We start from the raw sequence: 19,637 nt of genomic DNA, 5'->3' as shown, positions 1-19,637 counted from the left end.
AACTCCATTTACTCCAAAATTTTGACCCAACACCATATCATCTGCCAACTCTCAACATTTTCTAGTAGTAACTAGCTCTGTCATCAGATGCTGGGAAGCGAACTGTAATACCGTTTGATTTACGGAACTGGAGTTTCACTACAAGGAAGATATTGATGACCTATCAATGTATGATCGTTGGGGGCCCCCATTGATTGGCATAATTAAACAGCCCTGCTTAAAACAGGACTGATCTGCAATACCAGGCACAGCCACAATGAAGCACCGCAGCTGGTGCATCGCAACCCCTTCACCCTACTGACTGGCGAGAGACCTGCAGCTTTCATCCCACCAATAGATACGGTTGACCCTTAAAATCTGATCTGATATATATTTGTTGGCATCTTGGAACAACGACAAAAATGTAAAAATCTAATCCCAAAACATAAAACAAAACTCTAGCAGAAGAGAGGATATTTAAGAAGAAGAAGAAAAAAAGAAAAAAAAAAATAAGATTCTACTGCCCCCTACAGGTTATTTGTCCCAACAACATACTTGGGGAATACTTACATAGGCAGTAATTTCTGCATTACAGCACAAAGTGAAGGGACAATTGTCGCACTATACAGACACATATGTGAAGCACTTCACAAGAGGTGCTCATATCACAAAAACATATTTGCTGTGTACCCCAAGATATACATGCCCTGCGGGATCTGCACATTTTCAATTTTGCCTGGTGTAAGAGCAACATCTAGTGGATACAAGTGGAACTGCAGTTACAGAAATAATTACAGATCATCTAAGAGCAAGGATTACTGGGAAAGCCACCGACTGTACAGACTGACAGAGGATAACACAGCCGGACACGTTCCAATCCACTTTACTCAGGCACAAGGCTTTCCTTAAGGTAACAAAAGGCCAGGAGGGCCTGAAATCTTTCTGTACCGAGCACTCTGTAATCGGGAATCTTTGTTTTACTGCATGTGGATGATATACACAGATTATTCTATAATGCTTTCAGAGGAGGATGGTTGAACACGGCCTAGGACTGTCGTGATGGCTCCTCATGGTCATACATCCATTCATATCTCCATGAGGCTTTGTTCACAAGACACCTGAACTGTATCCTTTATCAAATGAATCCCGACAAGACTCCATTGACTTTGCTCACAGGCGTCTGCTGTCTCCGCTCTCCATGGACAGCGCACATACTCAGCGATTTTAAAGGGGTTTGTTTTTGGTATTTGGCTTTCCACTGACCATGAAAAATCACAGAGACACGCACTACTTTGGTCTGTGATGAGGACCAAACACGTCCATTGAAGTCTATGGGTCCGTGAAATACCACTGACAACACGGGTGGCATCCATGTTCTGTCAGCGTCTCACAGACGATGCTCTGGAAATTAGCAGTGGAATACGGATGGCACATGGAGGGCAAAAAAACTGACACATGGATTCTTCACGGATGAAACCCAGGCGGATTTGCCATGGACATCAAACGGACACTGAAACGAGGCCTTATGATTAAGTTTGTCAGAGTGTGAGGATTCTTGATAGCAAGAAAGCGCTGAAGCATCTCCAGAGGTCCTTGTCCTCACACACCAGGCCTGTATGTGACTGCATGAATTTTTTTTTGCCCTTTTTGAAAAGAACACTCGACTATGCTTTGCAATATAAGAAGACCCCACAAGAGACGTGAAAGGTGCAGTACAGGGTCAGCGGCAGACATAGGTGCATACATCTACGGTACACATTCAGCTTGCAAGTCAATCATAGGGGTATATTAAGGCTATTTTCACACTTGTGCTTAGAGCGGATCCGTCTGGTGTCTGCACAGATGGATCCGCTCCTATAATGCAGAGGATGGGATCCGTTGAGAACGGATCCGTCTGAATTATATTTTAGAAAAAATTCGAAGTGTGAAAGTTGCTCAAACGGATCCGTCCAGACTTTACATTGAAAGTCAATGAGGGAACAATAAAATGATCCGCATCCCCTCAGAATGCATTAGGCTGGATTCAGAATTGAGCGTTCGCGATGGAGCGCTCTGTATGCGCGATTGTACGGGCGTTTGCAATCGCACATACAGAGACAAGCGAACGCCCATTGTCGCGCGTTCCCGCTGAAGTCTATGTACGGGAACGCGCGACAAGACGCCCCAAAGAAGCTCATGTACTTCTTGGGGCGTCTTACAGCGCGATCGTACGTGCTGTAAAACGCTCAACAGGCAAGAACCCAGCCTTAAGGCTGGACGGATCTGTTCGGGGCCGCTTGCGAGAGTCTTCAAACGGAACTCACAAGCGGAGCCCCAAACGCTAGTGTGAAAGTAGCCTTACTGAGGTTTTAATACACTTCTAGGAAACGAAAAAAAATTGCGTATTAGGACAATATATCTGCGTTACAATTTGCCACTTTTTCACGTCAACAATTCCCCCCCCCAAAAAAAAAAGTACGAAAAGTCGGCAGTGCTTAAAGGGGTTGTCTACAGCAAGCATGAGCGTAGTGTTCTCCTCACCGTCGACATTGCAGCAGCACGCAAGGGTAATTACATCTAAGCCTTCCCATTCATTTCAATGGTTCAGCTCCCTCCTATTCAAGTGATTGGGAACCCATTGCAGTGCAATAGCGATGGAACAAGGTAGGTCTAATGTTAGGTTTCGCTCACACTGAATTAAAAAGGCATTCATCAGGTTTCTGTTTTGTGAGGGAGAATGGGAGAGCAGACAATACTGTTCTGTGCAACAGGATGCCTGGTATATACAGTACCCCCCAAACTGCGCTGCAAAGGTGTATCCAGAAAGAACGCTGGGAGATTTCAGTTTCGAAGCCTGCAAAATGCAGCTCTGGACTACCAGAGAAAATTTATTCTGGGACCTGCACAAATTAATAAAAAATTAAATAAATTAATTTAAAAAAAAAAAAAAAAAAAAAAGGGGCTCCATTTTTAGGTCTTGTAAAAAAACTCATACATACACAAACACACACTGACACAAAGGGGCACTACAGCCATGCCCCAGTTCCTCCCGGTATCAGGATATGCACTGGCAAGAAGACCAAGTTGTCCCACTGCTGTGGCCATCTATGACGCAAGGTATGCCACAAGATACCAGAAACAATATCACACATATAAGGCTACTTTCACACTCACGTTTGGTGCAGATCCGTCATGGATCTGCACAGACGGATCCGAACTGATAATACAACTGCATGCATCCGTTCAGAACGGATCCGTTTGTATTATCTTTAACATAGCCAAAACGGATCCGTCTTGAACACCATTGAAAGTCAAAGGAGGACGGATCCGTTTTCTATTGTGCCAGTGAAAACGGATCTGTCCCCATTGACTTGGGCCGAATGCACACGGCCGTTTTTCATGGCCGTGAGCAGTCCGTGGAAACACGGGCTAGATTCCTGCTGAGAGCAGGAGCGCACAGCGTCATTGGTTGCTATGACGCCGTGCGCTCCCTGCTGCTGCCACAGTACAGTAATACACTGGTATAGATCATACCAGTGTATTACTGTACTGCGGCCACAGCAGGGAGCGCACGGAGTCATAGCAACCAATGACGCTGTGCGCTCCTGCTCTCAGCAGGAATCCAGCCCGTGGTTCCACGGACTGCTCACGGCCGTGAAAAACGGCCGTGTGCATTCGGCCTTACATTGTGTTTCAGGACGGATCAGTTTGCCCCTGCATCGTCAGGCAGACACCAACACGCTGCAGGCAGCGTTTTGGTGTCCGCCTCCAAAGCAGAATGGAGGCGGAACGGAGGCAAACTGATGCATTCTGAGCGGATCCTTATCCGTTCAGAATGCATTAGGGCAAAACTGATCCGTTTTGCACAGCTTGTGAGAGCCCTGAACGGATCTCAGAAACGGAAAGCCAAAATGCCAGTGTAAAATTATTCTAAATTATGCATTGTATCTGCCCCTCCTGTTCAAGGCCACACAGAAAGTAATCACAGACCGCATGCAGTCCCACAGCCGGAGGTTGTGTATTATAGAGGACAGTATCCCGATGACAATTATAAATCGCACCTTTGGTTTCCAGTCTGGATCTAGCTTTTTCACAGTTTCAATGTAATCTCGCATGGCCTGTTGACAGCTGTAATCTCCTAAGGATTTCCATGTTTCCCTATGAGTAAAAAAAAAATAAAAAATATGGAACAATGACCTACAAGCAAAGTATTTAATAAATTTTCAGCAAAAAAATAAAATAATCCACAGCTCTATTCCTGAACACACCCATTTACAGGAAGGCATATATAGCCCTCCTGACTAATCACATATACTGGGACCGACTCAAATCTTTACTTCTAATCCCTTATAAGAGTTTGTTCCAGGTACAAAGAACAATGCAGCTGTAGAGCTGGCCATAGACATAATAAATATGTTATAATGAAAATTATTTCGACAGGATCAAAGGAAAGAAGGATTTTGTTCTTAAAAGGCAATAATCTGCCATCAGAGGTGTCAGGCAGTGCCTTAAAGGGGTTGGCCCATATCACTAGGATATGCCCCACCTATATCTTTAGAACGGAGCCCGCTAAGTGCAAGAGGGTGCACTGTGCATGTGTGACTGCCCTCCACTCATTTCTATGTGACTGACGAAAATAGCTGAGCTCTGGCTAAGCTTTTTCTGTCTATCCCATAGAAGCGAATGGTGCGGTGGCCGCGCTTGCCATTCACTTCTATGGGACTTCCAGGAATAGCCAAGCATGCCGTTCTGCTATTCTCGGCACCCCCGTAGAAATTAATGGAGGGTTGCTGCGCATGCGCAGAGCACCCTCCTGCACCAAGCAGGCTCCATTCTAAGGACAGCTGTGGGTCTTAGAGGTGGGACTGGCACATATCAGACGCTGGAGGCATATCCTAGCGAAATGCCACCATGTCCAAGATGGGCCAACTTTAAGGTCCCTTTACGTAGCTCAACTTAGCAGGCGACTGTCGGGAAGGATTTACATGCAACGATCTCCTCCACAGTATGGAGAGGAGAGATTGCTGATGCTGTTTGAATGCTATACAGAGATCCGTCTCCGTACAGCAGTCAAATGTATGGGCTCCGGTGAGGGAAGTACGTCATCTCCGAAGTCTTGTGAGACTTTGGTGAATAACTTTAGACTTTATTTTAAAACTTGAATCCAAAGTTGGCTTCAGTACGAAGGTATCAGCCGGTACCAAAGCAGACTTTGTATTCAAGTTTTAAAATGGTTTCCAAGCAATAGAATTGATCGCCGAAGTTATTTAAAGAAGTCTCGTGCGACTTCAGTGATAACGATTTTCACCTCGGCGGAGCCCATACATTTGAATGTTGCACGGAGACGGATCTCTGGAAATCCTTTATACGAAGTTTAGACCGAAGCATCTTCAGATCTATGATCCAACGCTCGCTTGACTCAACACTAGCTCCACAGGGGACTGAAAAGCTGGGGATCTGCATGCAGCATCTCAGTACCAACAATAATAATAAGATTTAAAGAAATCTCATGCCAGTGCTGTGAAGAAAAAAAAATAATCTGCAGCGTAAATTAACAAGCAGTTCGTACGTTAAATCTGCAGCATGTCAATTTCCACAGCCGATTTTACCCTTAGCAATTCAGAGGGCGAAATCTGCAGCAAATCCACAATAAAGGCACATGTAACACATGCAGATATTACCATGGATTTCTTACTCTCCCTTCAAACAAAAGGAATGCTAGGAAAATAGGAAATACTGGTTTGCCAGAATCCAAATTTAAAAAAAATTGGGGACGAATTCCAAATCAGTAGAATCGCTCATCTCTATACTGGAGGTATATAAACCTACCACTTCCTTCATGCAAATTACAAACCGGCTAGCACCATAGTATCATTTATAGAGTGCCCTTATAAGTGGTACTTCAATAGCATCAGGGAATATTGAGAACAATACAAAATTAATAACAAAACAAATTAAATAGAGCATGTGAATGGAAATGAATCTGGCTTTTTGGAAATTAATTAAATGGAAGCTATAATTCAGGGCGAATGAGCAATTCTCTTTTCAGATGGGCTTGTCATAATGAATTAACCTGACGGAATAGATTTTAAATATAAGCAGATGATTCAGAGCATGACTTGTATAATGTGCCCTTTTTTAACATTAAAACTAGTTCTTCCTGATACAGACATATAACGTGTACAAGATCAGGGCTGAACAAGGCGCAGGAGACCGGGAGCCAATGAGCCTAAACCTGGTACTGATAGGTGTCAACTTTTTGGATTTTTCTCTACCGATGTCTATAAAGTTCCATGTCCATTTGTATGGCTAATCCAAAAATTAAGTAAAACGGATAATACTGTGAGTGGCTGCACAAGACAAAGAAAAGTAATACTACTATATAATTTTTTTATTTTATTAAAAAGGTAAGTTCTCATCGAGACAACCTCAAGTCTGTGTGGAGCAACAGGACGAGCATGTGCCTTCATTCTGTATGGGACTGCCAGGAATTGCCAAGCGATGTACCGTAACTGGGCCATCTCCAGTAGTCCCAAGGAGAATTAATGGCCCGGCAGCATGCATGCTCAACATCCTGCTCCATTCAGATGGGACAACAGGACCTTTTGTATCGATGGGAGCCCCAGTGGTCAGAACCTCAATAGTTAGATACCCATCCCTGATCCTGTAAAAAGGGGAACACCGTATTTTTCACCCTACAAGATGCACTTAAGGTTTTAGAGGAGAACAATAAGAAAACATTTTTCTTCATTAGACCACAGGTCAGACCAGCCGTCACAACCCCAATGTTAATCAGACCTCAGCTCACAGCTCCTATCAGACCCCCAATGTTAATAAGACCCCAATAAGACCTCAGATTAGACCCCAATGTGAATGACCCCCAATCAGACCTCAGATAAGAGCCCCATTGCCTCTCATCAGCACCCATTTGAGCCCCCATGCCTCTCAGCAACCCCCCCATATGAGCCCCCATGCCTCAGAACTTAAAATAAAAAAACACTTACATCCCCTGCTCCAGACGCCGCCGCTGCTCCTAAACCACAGTGCAATCCTTTTCATCCTGCTGTCGGCTGTGCTGTGATCCGACGTGCACAGCATAAGGTCACAGAGCGCCCTCACACAGCACAGTCGACAGCCGAGGACAAGGAATCGGCGAGTATAGAACCTTCACCGCTTCCTGGTCCTCCGGTACTAATGAGCGCTTCCATAATGGAAGCGATCATTAGTATTCGCCCCCATAAGACGCAGGGACAATTTTCCCCCCACTTTTGGGGAAAACAAATGCATCTTATGGGGCGAAAAATATGGTAAGGCATACTCATTAGATGAATGCTTGCTGAATTTGCTGATTTTAGTGGGGTGGAGGTGTTGTGAAGGCTGATGTTGGGGGAATAAAGGGAATAAACTCCACTGCCCTCTATAGTATATACGCATCTATACATAGGAGCTCTCTGCTTTGGCCCATAGAGTAAGTGCCAAATGGGGGACTCCCCACAATCACATCCAAATAGTACATAATGACACAAGTAGTCCTATAGGGGGATGTCCAACCCTTTAGATAGGCCATCACTATCTGATCGAAGGGGGGTCCTTTCCTGCAGCTTAGCTGGTTTGCAGTCACTCTGGTGAGCAAAATACATAGCTCTGAGCGTTCTGCAATTGATATTTGATAAAACAAAGAAGATGGCACTTTTGCCTCTTTTTATAAATAAAGAGGAGGTAGAAAGAGTAGGGAACCTAAAGTTTTGGAGATGGAATACTAACACGTCTCATTGGGTAAAGGCCCAGCAAAGGCTTTTCTTCATGAGGTAATTGAAGGATAGACTTCCATTTCAGCCGTTAGGTAATTTTTATAGGCGTGTGAGAGAGCATTCTGTCCTATTGAATCACAGTGTGGTATGGTAGTGCCAGGGGGGAGAATATTACATATGACTAGGATAGTTAAGACGGCCCAGAGAACTGTGGGGGTTAAGCGTCCAAAGCTAGACACGGTATAGGATGATTGTTTTTACAAGACAACCAACAGTATACCGCATTTTTCAGACTATAAGAAGCACCTAGGATTTCAAAGGCGGAAAATAAGAAAAAAAAAATATATATATATATATATATATAGAAAGGTGTGGGCAGCACAGCTATCTGGACAGTACGGTCGGAGTGCCAGCGGCTGAGGAGGCGATCCACCTCCAAGGATATAAAGGAGAAAAATCCACAGCACATCCAAGTTGTAAAAAGTAAAAGACGGCTTTATTCACCAGACACGCGACGTTTCGGGTGAATAAAGCCGTCTTTTACTTTTTACAACTTGGATGTGCTGTGGATTTTTCTCATATATATATTTCTTCAGACAAACCCCACCTCCGCCCCCAAAAAAAACACAACACACTATCTCGCTTGCTCAGGACTGCACTGCCACTCATTGCTCCTTGGTCTTCTTACAGCCCACGCTGCACTGTGACCTGATGTTGCAGAGCGCCAGGCCACAACGCGTGTCTATGTGCACTACGCCTGATGCTGTACGCTGTCAGGATACCATGCAGAGTGGGGCCAGGAAGAAGACCAGGGAGGGTGAGTAAAGCCAGTGCAGGGCTTCCCTCACCTCTCCTTGTGCCTCAAGCATGCTGATGACCACTTCTAGAACGGTCATTAGCCTTTTGACTACAAGACGCACTGCCACTTCCCTCTAACTTTTGGGAGGAAAAAAAAAAGTGTCTTCTAGTCCGAAAAATACGATAATTAAAGGATCCAACTCATTCAGACAATAGGCTAAGAAATAGTTTCTTTTGTAGGGCTGTGTGTTTGTACAAATGCACTTTAATAACTGATTGATGCACTGTTTTCTTAAGTCTTCAGTTGAGGCTGTAGGTTATTGGGAATGAACTGGGGGGATGGAGGGATGTTTATAAGACATAGACTGTTTTAAGTCTTGACCCACTTACGTGGGCTAGGATTGATGTGATTGCAAGTATGCACTTTGGTTCTGTATGGTATGTGAACATTATACATGGCAGTTTCATAATCCTGAAAGTTACTAAACAAAAATTAGTTGTAAGTAATTACAATGACAATAAAGTCTTATCTTAAAATAACTTAGCTTTTCACCATACACAGACGGTAAATGGAAAGTATCCACGTCCCCTATAAAAACTCACCTTTAGTAAGGCAGAGTGCCAATAACAGTGAACCTTAAAGGGTTTGTCACCAGAATTAACGCTATTAAACTAGCGATGTGCTCATGTAAGCTCAACCTAACTAGTCTATTCCTACTTTTTATCTATAACCCAGTTACTCCAGAAATAAAAACGTTTATAATATGCTAATTAGCATCTAAGTGCAGGGGGAAGGGGGAGGGAGGGGGTGTTGCCCCTGCTCCTAGAGGCTCTGTTCTCCCACTTCTGGCCACGCCCTGCTACACTAGATTGACAGGGCCAGGCAGCGTTAGTCTCCTACTGCCGGCCCTGTCTGCCATGTAAATCTCACGCCTGTACCTAGTATTCGGCGCAGGCGCAGTGAGTGAAGGGCGCTCGCCGGCTAACGGCTTCCTCACTGCGCCGAATACTGAATGGCGCAAGATTTCCCCAGCGCACAGGGCCGGCGGTTGGAGGTGAAGGCTGCCTGGCCCTGTCAATCTAGTGTAGCAGGGCAAGTCCAGAGGTGGGAGAACGGAGCCTCTAGGAGCAAGGGCAACGCGCCCCCCGCCCCCCCCCCCCCCCCCCCCTGCACCTAGATGCTAATTAGCATATTATAAAAGTTATATTTCTGGAGTAACGGGGGCATAGATACAAGTAGGAATAGGCAAGTTAGGTTCAGCTGACATTAGCACATCGCTAATCTCGGCTAGTTTAATAGGGTTAATTCTGGTGACAAACCCTTTAAGTGGTAGAAATAACGGAAAGAGAAAGCAGAAATGCAGGGTCAGCACATCTACAAAGACATTTATCATCTTACCATTTCTGTCTTCCTTCAAAATCAAAGAATCCTGGTTTCGACGTTGTGCATTTTCCAACCTTCACCTGTCAAGCACAAAACATAAGGTCAGGTACAAACCAATATGAATAGAGTTAAAGGGATTTTCCCGAGATGCTGATCAAGATAGATCATCAATATGAGAGTCTCCTCTCAGCTTACCAAGCGCAGTGCCATCCATTGGCTAACGGCCATGCTTGGTATTACAGCTCAGCCCTATTCACTTGAACGGGACGAAGCTTCACCTAAGCCATGTGACGTCACTGGCCTAGGAAGAGGACTCTGCTCACCGGATCACCACAGCCTCTTCAAACAACTGATCAGTGGTGGTGTCATGAGTCGGCCCCCCACTGATCAGATACTCATGACCTATCCTGAGGATAAGCCATCAATATCAGAATCTTTAAAGTGTGTTTTTAAACAGCTTATCTAGTGCAGTACAGTCATGAAAAGCTAAATAGCGGCACATCAGCTTTTTACATGGAAATAGAAGGGTAAGAGATGGTAAAGGACTATCCTCACTGCTGTACAGGTAAGTAAGGTCATCCAGCTTTCTATGGATCCTGAAGAAAGATTCTGCAGTAGTTTGCAGTGAAAACAAGAAGTGCAACATTTTATAGATCGATTTGCATGGGTACATTTAATCTATTTGATTTAATGTTTGTGTGTGCCGTTAAAAGATATAAACCATATTCCCTATAACAGTGACATCTACAGTACGCCGCCCCCTTAACAGTGACCTACACAGCCCCCCACCCCCTAACACTGACCCGCCTCCTTAAAATGGGACCTCCACAGCAGCCCACCCCCTTGACAGTGACCTCCACAGGGGCCCGCAACCTTAACAGTGACCTCTACAGCACCCACCCCTTAACACTGACCATAGGTTACAGTCCCCTTAACTGTGACCTCCACCATTCCCCTGCCTCCTTAACAGAGACCTCCATAGCAACTGCCCCTTTAACAGTGACCTCAAAGTACCCCGTTGCCTCTTTAATAGTGGCCTCACAGTACCCCACTGCCCCTTTATTAGTAGCCTCCACAGTCCCCTCCTCCCTTAACAGTGACCTCCACAGTACCCAGTCTCATTAACAGCCATCTCCACAGCGGCCGGCCCCTTAACAGCCACCTCCACAGCGGCCGGACCCTTAACAGCCACCTCCACAGTACCCCGTCTCTTTAACAGTGATTTCCACAATAACCCTCCTCCTTAACAGTGACCTCCATAGCGGACCACCTCCTTAACAGTAACCTCTACAGCGGCTGCCCCTTTATTAGAGACCTTTACAGTACCCCATCTCCTTAATAGTGATTCCCAAAACACCCTGCCCCCTTAACAGTGGCCTTTACAGCAATCTTCCCCTTAACACTGACCTCCACAGCAGCTGTCCCCCTTAACTGTGACCTCCACAGCACTCTGCTCCCTTAACAGTGTCATCCACAGCACCCTGCCCCTTTAAAGCGGACCTACAGCGGTGAAGAAAAATGGATGGGTTGTTATGGAAACCTGGTGCAAAACTGTGTGTATGTGGAGACTAAGGGTCTGCAAACTTCTATGGGCTGATAAGGGTCATGTGACCATGTCTATGGCAGTTGGGATATGAGGAGAAAGACCTGCAGGCTTCTATTGGCTAATGTAGGTCATGTGATGGTGCCATATTTGCATTGTTTTGGAATATCTCATGCTAGAGAGCTGAGACCCAGTCTAAAACCTTCCCGGACACCTGATGTACCTGTGTGCCAAATTATGTGATTTAAAATGCAACGGTGCAGATTCTTTTAGCAGACATACATACACACACTCAGCTTTATATATTAGATAGCTCATCCAACCGTGGCGACTGTAATAGTGTCCACATCCCCCTACATCACTTCGATGTGGGCGCTGAATGCAGCAGGAGCGGCCGGCTACAGGTTTTTGAAGCAGGTGCCAAACGCAGAGGTTAGCATAGAGGGAGCCACTCTCTGATACACTACAATGTGTAGGGCACAGCGGCGGGAGCTTGGATGAGACGGCTTCCTTCTCCTCCCCCAGTACTGCCCACATCACAATGTAGATTCCAGCACGGCGCTTCGATGTGTTGCGCTGACTGAGTGTAGCAGAAGCCACTCTCCGTTTTTTTTAGTGGGGGGGGGGGGGGGGGGGGGGGAAGCACTGCATGCAGTACTTTTTTTCTCATCTCGAAAAAAAATGTAAAAAATACAGATGGAAATGGCTCAGACTGCAAACTAAACAGGATCTTTTTTTTTTAAAGAAGTTTTTTCTTTTTTTTTGTGTTCTACTGATGGATCAGAAGGAAAAATAACAGTGATATGAACTATACCTAAGGGCTCATGCAAGCAAACGTATTTTCTTTCCGTGTCCGTGGCCCGTATGCGGAACCATTCACTTCAACAGGTCCGCAAAAAAAAAAAATAAGTTACTCCGTTTGTATTCCATTTCCGTATGGCCGTTCGGTAAAAAAAATAGAACAGGTCCTATTATTGTCCGCATTACGGACAAGGATAGGACTGTTCTATGAAGGGCCAGCCGTTCCGCAAAATTCGGAATGCAGATTTTTTGCAGCTCCGTCTTTTTGGGAAACGTTCGTGTGCATGAGCCCTAAGTTTGCGTTGAGACAGGATGGATGGCACTGCATGCAAAAATTCCTGTGCGGTTACTGCAAACCGATCCAGACCCATTCTGTAGTGCTTCCGTGCCTCCGTTCCACACAGCACCTTCCAGACCCATTCAAATTTGTGGGCTTTAATACGGGAACGGCCTAAGTCATCAACATTTTATTCCAGGAAAACCCCCTTTAATATATTTGGCTTTCTATTAGTGGCATTTCAACTGTAATGTTTCACAAGTGGCAGTCCAACCAGTTCAATCCCAGGGACAATAAAAACAGAGAATGCAAGGTCCCACCAAACACATCCACAGTTGTGCTCTTCACTGCACTGAATGCGATCCACTGTGCCCAGCTTGCCAGTTTCTGTTTTCCAGCCAGACAAGGGAGGCACTGTGAGTGGCGACATGCGGCAAAAGTGTGGCGTAAAGTTAGACAAAAGGAGTCTAGCCATGCACCAAATTTACCTGGCGCATCTGTAGACGAAGGTCTGCTATTTTGATTGAATCTGCACTGCTGGCCCAGAATGAAGCCTCTGACACCCACCCATGTGAACACATCCTTAGTTAATCTGCCCCAATATTTTTCTGTCCGTGTTTCATCCATGAAAATGTCCATGAGGAATCCATGTTTGGCCCGTGTGTCATTTGTAGTCCGAGGACAATGCTCAGTTAAAATTTCAAGAGAATCTCCTACCAAAGGTCCATGCAAACCACTGACAGAACACGGATGCCATTTGTGTCATGTCAGTGGTTTTTCATAGACCCACAGACTACAATCAGGGCATTTAGTCCGCATCACAGACCAAGGTAGAGCACGTCTTCGTGATTTTTCTAAAAACCACTGATGTGTGAACAAGCACATTAAAATCAATGGTTGCGTGTGCGGTCCGTAGAAAATGCGGATAGCACACATTCGTGAAAAATGGAAATGTGAACTAGGCTAGTAGGACTGGGTCCATGATGTCCTGGTTATACTGAAGGCTGGACAATATACCCCCCCCCCCCAAATACCCATGCCATTAGCTACCCTCCCATCTGGTATTCGTGGAGGGAACGTTCACCAGCCTTCAGTATGTCCAAGACATCAAGGAACCAGTTTTACTGCCTTTTGTGGCTCAGTTAGGAAAAATAAATTAATTAAAAAATATCAGTCACGTTTCATCTGTGAAGATGTCTGCGTTTGGTCCATGTCCATTTTTTGCCCTCCATATTCCACAGCCACTGCTGTGCTGAAAATTAATTTCCAAAAGCGTCTCCTATCAGTGGTCAGTGAAAAAAACTGACCAAACACGGACGTAGCACTGATGCCATGTGTGTTGTGTCCGTCTTTTTTCACGCACTCAGACCATAATGGTAGTGTTTGGTCCCCATCATGTACCAAAGTAGCACGTCTTCATGATTTTTCCAAAAAACACTGATGTATGAACAGACACAATGAAATCAATGGGTACGTGTGCTGTCCACAGAAAATGAGGATTGCACACATTAGCGAAAAACTGAAATGTGAATGAGGCCCAACACCTGCCCACACAATTTGCTCTTTAAAGGGGTTGTCCCATGTCAGACATTGGGGGCATATTGCTAGGATATGCCCCCAAATATCTAAAAGATGGGGGTCCCACATCTGGGATCCACAGCTATACTTAGAACGGAAGCGGCAAAGTCCCACAGGTCGCACCGCTCATGCCCGGCTGCCCTCTATTCATTCCTATAGTATTGCAGAAAATAGTCGCTAGCCGTCAGACCCATAGAAGTAACCGCGCTTGCTTGGTGGGCCTTCCATTCACGTCAGTGGGACTTCTGAAAATAGCCAAGCAGCACTCCCAAAGAAATGAAAGGAGAGTGGCTGCACATGCGTGGTGCGCCCCCTGGGACTTTGCTGGCTCAGTTTTAAGTATAGGTGTGGTTACAGAGGTGGGAACTGTATGGCCTCCTGTATCACAGCATGCCACCCACTATTAATGTGACCTTCATACACCTTGCTGCAGAACCAAACATAAAGGGGGCACCAGCCTGGCTTTGATCATTGGCCAAGCACCACCAGCCTTTTATACTTAGTCAATCTCAGGCCACATTACATTTTCCAGGTGCTCTTTTCTCATTTCTGCTGGTGTATTACATCTGCCGAAATTCACAAACTGGGAGAGCGGAAAAGAAGAGGAGCACATTGCATGATCACAGCAGAACTCCCCTCGGTGATGGATTACCACTACTGCTTCTAGGGGAGAATACTACCGTCATACGTGGCTGTATGCGGGCACCATACGGCAGGTCATGGAAGTGCTTACCGCGAGTCTGTAGTGCACAGATACTCCATATGCTGCCGTACGAGCTCTGCCATGTGAGGCCTTCCCCTGATCCCAATCAGTCACGCACATTACATAAGAAACTGGGCCACAGCCTCCTATGAACTCCAGGAATATTGAGGTCTGACATACCACCACCTGAAGCGACACCAGGAGCAGAAGGCTGAGGCTAGCCCTAGACTGTCACACTAGGCCAGTGATGGCTAACCTTAGCACTCCAGCTGTGGTGAAACTACGACTCCCAGCATGCTCCATTTATTTCTAGAGAGTTCTGGGAGCAGCCAAGCAAGGGGGGCATCTTGGGAGTTGTAGTTTTACCACAGCTGGAGTGCCAAGGTTAGCCATCACTGCACTAGGCCGTGTAATCACCGGACATGAAATCGCTGTGTACCCGCTGTAGACTCGTGTCTAGCGGGTGATATTTCATAATCACATGGATTTCAGAGCAATCTCCAAGATACTTACTGTAAAAATCGCTTCTGAAATTGCTGCGATTTAGGCTAGGGCTACACTGGTCGCGGCCGGGAACGCCAAGTAGCAGTGATCCAAAGACATAAACAGGATCGCTGCAACAGTCGCAAGAAATCCAGTCGTGTTGGATTTCCAGCGACTGTCGCGGCGATCCCTCATTTCTATGGGATCACCTCTACTCAGTGATGGTGGAATCGCATCAGATATTTTTTAATACAGTTTTTTTTATTTTTATGGATTTGGTGTGGATTTTCATTCTTCGGGAATATTGGGGTGCGGAATCCAGGTCAAGAATGGACAGGACACTTCTTTGTTTCACCGTGTGGTTTTTAACCCTTTCCAGACCAGCACCATAATAGTACGGCGCTGCGGGAAGTGACTTCCCAACCAGCGCCGTAGTACTATGACGCGCTGAACGGGCAAGTGCGATTAGCTGCAAGGGACTAGCTGTTCCCGTTAGCGGGACCCCTGCTGTATGCGCCGGCATCGGTGTAAACAGCGCTGACCATGGCATGTGCAGGGTGTGTGGAGGGAGGCAGCTCCCTCCTCTTCCCCATCGGGTCCCCGTGCTGATGAGAGGGAAACCGATGGCTGGGACGGCAGCCTGATGCCCTCCTGTTAGCCTGTGAGATCCAGCCGCCTGGATCTCACAGGCAGGGAGCTGTAAGTGCGATACACTGGTAATATACTTCTAGCCAATGCATTACAATACAGAAGTATTGTAATGAGGATCAGAACCCCAAAAGTTGTGTGTGTGAGGGGAGGGGGGGGGGGGGGGGGGGGGACGACGACAAAAAAACAAAACAAAAAAAACACATGCTGTACGGCAGAGGTCGCGCTACATTTTTTTCTGGAAGAGTAAAAATACTCCTCTTAACATTTTTGAGGAGCATTTTTAGCCAATGAGTACAAAAGTTACAGTAATTCAAATAGTTAATACGAAGGCCTACATAACATGCTTTTATGCAGGGAAACCATTACTAGTATCTAGAACTGTCTACAATGCATAAATAGCTAATTTATCCGACATTAAGTACTAAACATAAGACCACTGCCACATGACTGTACATTAGCCTGCATTATTACATCACTGGGTGTACTACCCCTGCACTGTGACCTCACTGTGCACATAACCCTGCCATTATTATTACATCACTGTTCTGTGACATCACTGTATGCATTAAACCTTTGCTTTAGGGCTCATTCAGACGGCCATATGCTGTCAGCAAAAATACTGAATGCTACAGCATAGCATTCAGTATTTTTGCAGACCCAAAGACTTCAATGGAGCCATGTCCTGATTTTGACGGACAAGTATAGGACATGTTTCATTTGTTTTGCGGAACCGTGGAATAGAAGTGAATGGGTCAGCATCTAATCCGCCAAAAAACAGATCCGCATTTTTGCGGATAGCAAGACGGATCCGTCTTCAAACTGCTTTCAGTGTTACTATGGCAGCCAGGACGCTATTAAAGTCCTGGTTGCCATAGTAGGAGCGGGGAGCGGTATACTTACAGTCCGCGCGGCTCCCGGGGCGCTCCAGAGTGACGTCAGAGCGCCCCATGCGCATGGATGACGTTCCATGCGACCACGTGATCCATGCGCTTGGGGCGCCCCGACGTCACTCTGGAGCGCCCCGGGAGCCGCACGGACGGTAAGTATGCTGCTCCCCTGCTCCACTTTACTATGGCTGCCAGGACTTTAGCGTCCCGGCAGCCATGGTAACCATTCAGAAAAAGCTAAACGTCGGGTCCGGCAATGCGTCGAAACGACGTTTAGCTTAAGGCCGGATTCGGATCAATGCCTTTCAATGGGCATTCATTCCGGATCCAGCCTTGCGGCAAGTGTTCAGGATTTTTGGCCGGAGAAAAAAGCGCAGCATGCTGCGGTATTTTCTCCGGCCAAAAAACGTTCCGGTCCGGAACTGAAGACATCCTGATGCATCCTCAACGGATTTCACTCCATTCAGAATGCATTAGGATAAAACTGATCAGGATTCTTCCGGCATAGAGCCCCGACGACGGAACTCTATGCCGGAGGAAAAGAACGCAAGTGTGAAAGAGCCCTAAAGGGAATCAACAAGGTAAAAGAGGAGAAAATATTTAAAAGAAAAACTACCACAAGAGGACATAGTTTTAAATTAGAGGGGCAAAGGTTTAAAAGTAATACCAGGAAGTATTACTTTACTGAGAGAGTAGTGGATGCATGGAATAGCCTTCCTGCAGAAGTGGTAGCTGCAAATACAGTGAAGGAGTTTAAGCATGCATGGGATAGGCATAAGGCCATCCTTCATATAAGATAGGGCCAAGGGCACCGTTGTCTAGCACCGTTCTGGGGGCGCGGGGGGGGGAGGTAACATGTCTGGCACCATTCTGTGGTTGCCATGGGTAACAGCTGTGCTCCTACCGCTGCCGGCACTATAGGAGCTGTACTACAGATAAGCGCGGGAAGCTGAAACCTTTACACAGTTACTACTTGCAGGGCGCACACCGCGGACGAGCACCACTATAGCTCACATATGTGTTCATAGCATGTGAGGCTGGACAAGGAAAAAAAAAAACAAGGGGCTCAGATCTGGGACCCTCACTACACAGCATGGCCACTTACCCCACCAGTGATGCGCGCCTCCTTCCTCACTTCAAAGCGTTGTGCCATAAGCTCCGGCAGCCGGCTTACACTGACCAATAACAAAGCTCCTTACTGTACGGAGCCTTGTGATTGGTTGTTTCAGGCAGCAGTATCGCTGCGCTGCCTGTGCCGCTCACTGCGCTGATGAATGTGCAGGGCCACACACGCATGCCCTTCTGACAGGACCCCCCCACACACACGCATGCCCTTCTGACAGGACACACACACACACACACGCATGCCCTTCTGACAGGACCCCCACACACACACGCATGCCCTTCTGACAGGACCCCCACACACACACGCATGCCCTTCTGACAGGACCCCCACACACACACGCATGCCCTTCTAACAGGACCCCCACACACACACGCATGCCCTTCTGACAGGACCCCCACACACACACACATGCCCTTCTGACAGGACCCCCCACACACACATGCCCTTCTGACAGGACCCCCCTACACACACACGCGCATGCCCTGCTGACAGGACCCCCCCTACACACACACGCGCATGCCCTGCTGACAGGACCCCCCTACACACACACGCATGCCCTGCTGACAGGACCCCTTCTACACACACGCGCGCATGCCCTGCTGACAGGACCCCCCTACACACACACGCGCATGCCCTGCTGACAGGACCCCCCCTACACACACACACACACGCATGCCCTGCTGACAGGACAAACTCCTACCCCCTTGCCAGGCCCTGCTGGAGGAGGCTTATTTTTGTATTTATTATAGACCATGGGTTGTCACTGGGTCACAGGGAGAAGGATGCAGGTGGGGAGGGGGATGCACCGGCTGACATTACCTGCTTGTACCTGGCATACAGGTAGAGCAGCTGCTGGGTGGTCGCCACATGGGCCAGTTTCTGGGCATGCTGTGCCGCCTGCTCAAAGTGACAGCGCAGCTCCTCGTCCTCCTCTTCCTCGGCCCTCTCTTCCAGAAGGAAGTCCCCGAGCTCTCCGTACCCCCCAGAACAGGCCTCTCCAGAGCTCGAATCGTCAACCACTTCAGGGGACGCCATGTCTGGGACTCACAGCAGCTCTCTGTACATAGCCGGCCGCCGGCACCGAGCTCCGGTCACAGCCCCGGGGTCTCCACACAACGAGGACGCTCCGGCTGACGTCCTGACGTTTTAAAACTGCCAGCAAACAATGCGCATGCGCACGAAAAGTGTTCCCTACTGATCTTGCGCGGAGGGCGCCTAATTGGGCATGCGCAGTAGAGCGCAGAGTGTAAAGTGCAGTACCAAAGGTGTATACTGAAGGCTAATGTCTGCCTGCCTCATTGTACGGCTCTGTTCACACTAGTGTCATGGCTTCTGTTTGTAACGAACGCATGACAGCCATTGCTTTCAAAGGGGCTATCCCATCCCAGACACTGATGGCATATAATTGCTAGGATATGCTCCAGTGTGAGATAGGTGCCAGTCCCACCTCAGGGACCTACTTTTAACAGTGCCATGTGCCAAAATGAAGGAGACCACACTGCACAAGCGCTGCCACCTCTCCATTCACCGCTATGGGAGGTCTGACTATAGCAGAGCCATAGCAGGGAATGGAGGGTGGCCGTGCATGCCCGGTGTGCTCTCCTTCACTTCAGGGGTCCCGTTCTAGGAACAGGATCGGGTCCGAGAAGTGAGACCCGCACTTATGTGACATTGAGGGTAAATTCAAGCGATAGGCC

At 47.1% G+C, this 19,637-nt stretch overlaps 1 protein-coding gene across 1 annotated transcript in view; it reads right to left on the bottom strand.

The window, feature by feature from the left end:
* Window positions 1-19,105, bottom strand: part of ACBD6 (acyl-CoA binding domain containing 6) — an 87,819-nt gene extending 68,714 nt beyond the window's left edge. The window contains exons 1-3 of the mRNA XM_044301333.1: window positions 18,760-19,105; window positions 9,907-9,971; window positions 4,020-4,116 (exon numbers count right to left, since the gene is read on the bottom strand). Coding sequence (XP_044157268.1) covers window positions 4,020-4,116; window positions 9,907-9,971; window positions 18,760-18,975 — 378 coding nt within the window. The 5' untranslated portion in view covers window positions 18,976-19,105. The remainder of the gene's footprint in view (window positions 1-4,019; window positions 4,117-9,906; window positions 9,972-18,759) is intronic.
* Window positions 19,106-19,637: the final 532 nt, after the last annotated feature.

The sequence above is a fragment of the Bufo gargarizans genome, chromosome 7 (assembly GCF_014858855.1).
Source record: "Bufo gargarizans isolate SCDJY-AF-19 chromosome 7, ASM1485885v1, whole genome shotgun sequence".
Taxonomy (NCBI): Eukaryota; Metazoa; Chordata; class Amphibia; order Anura; family Bufonidae; genus Bufo; species Bufo gargarizans.
Note: the sequence above shows the minus strand (reverse complement) of the source record. Positions and strands in the feature narration are given on the sequence as shown.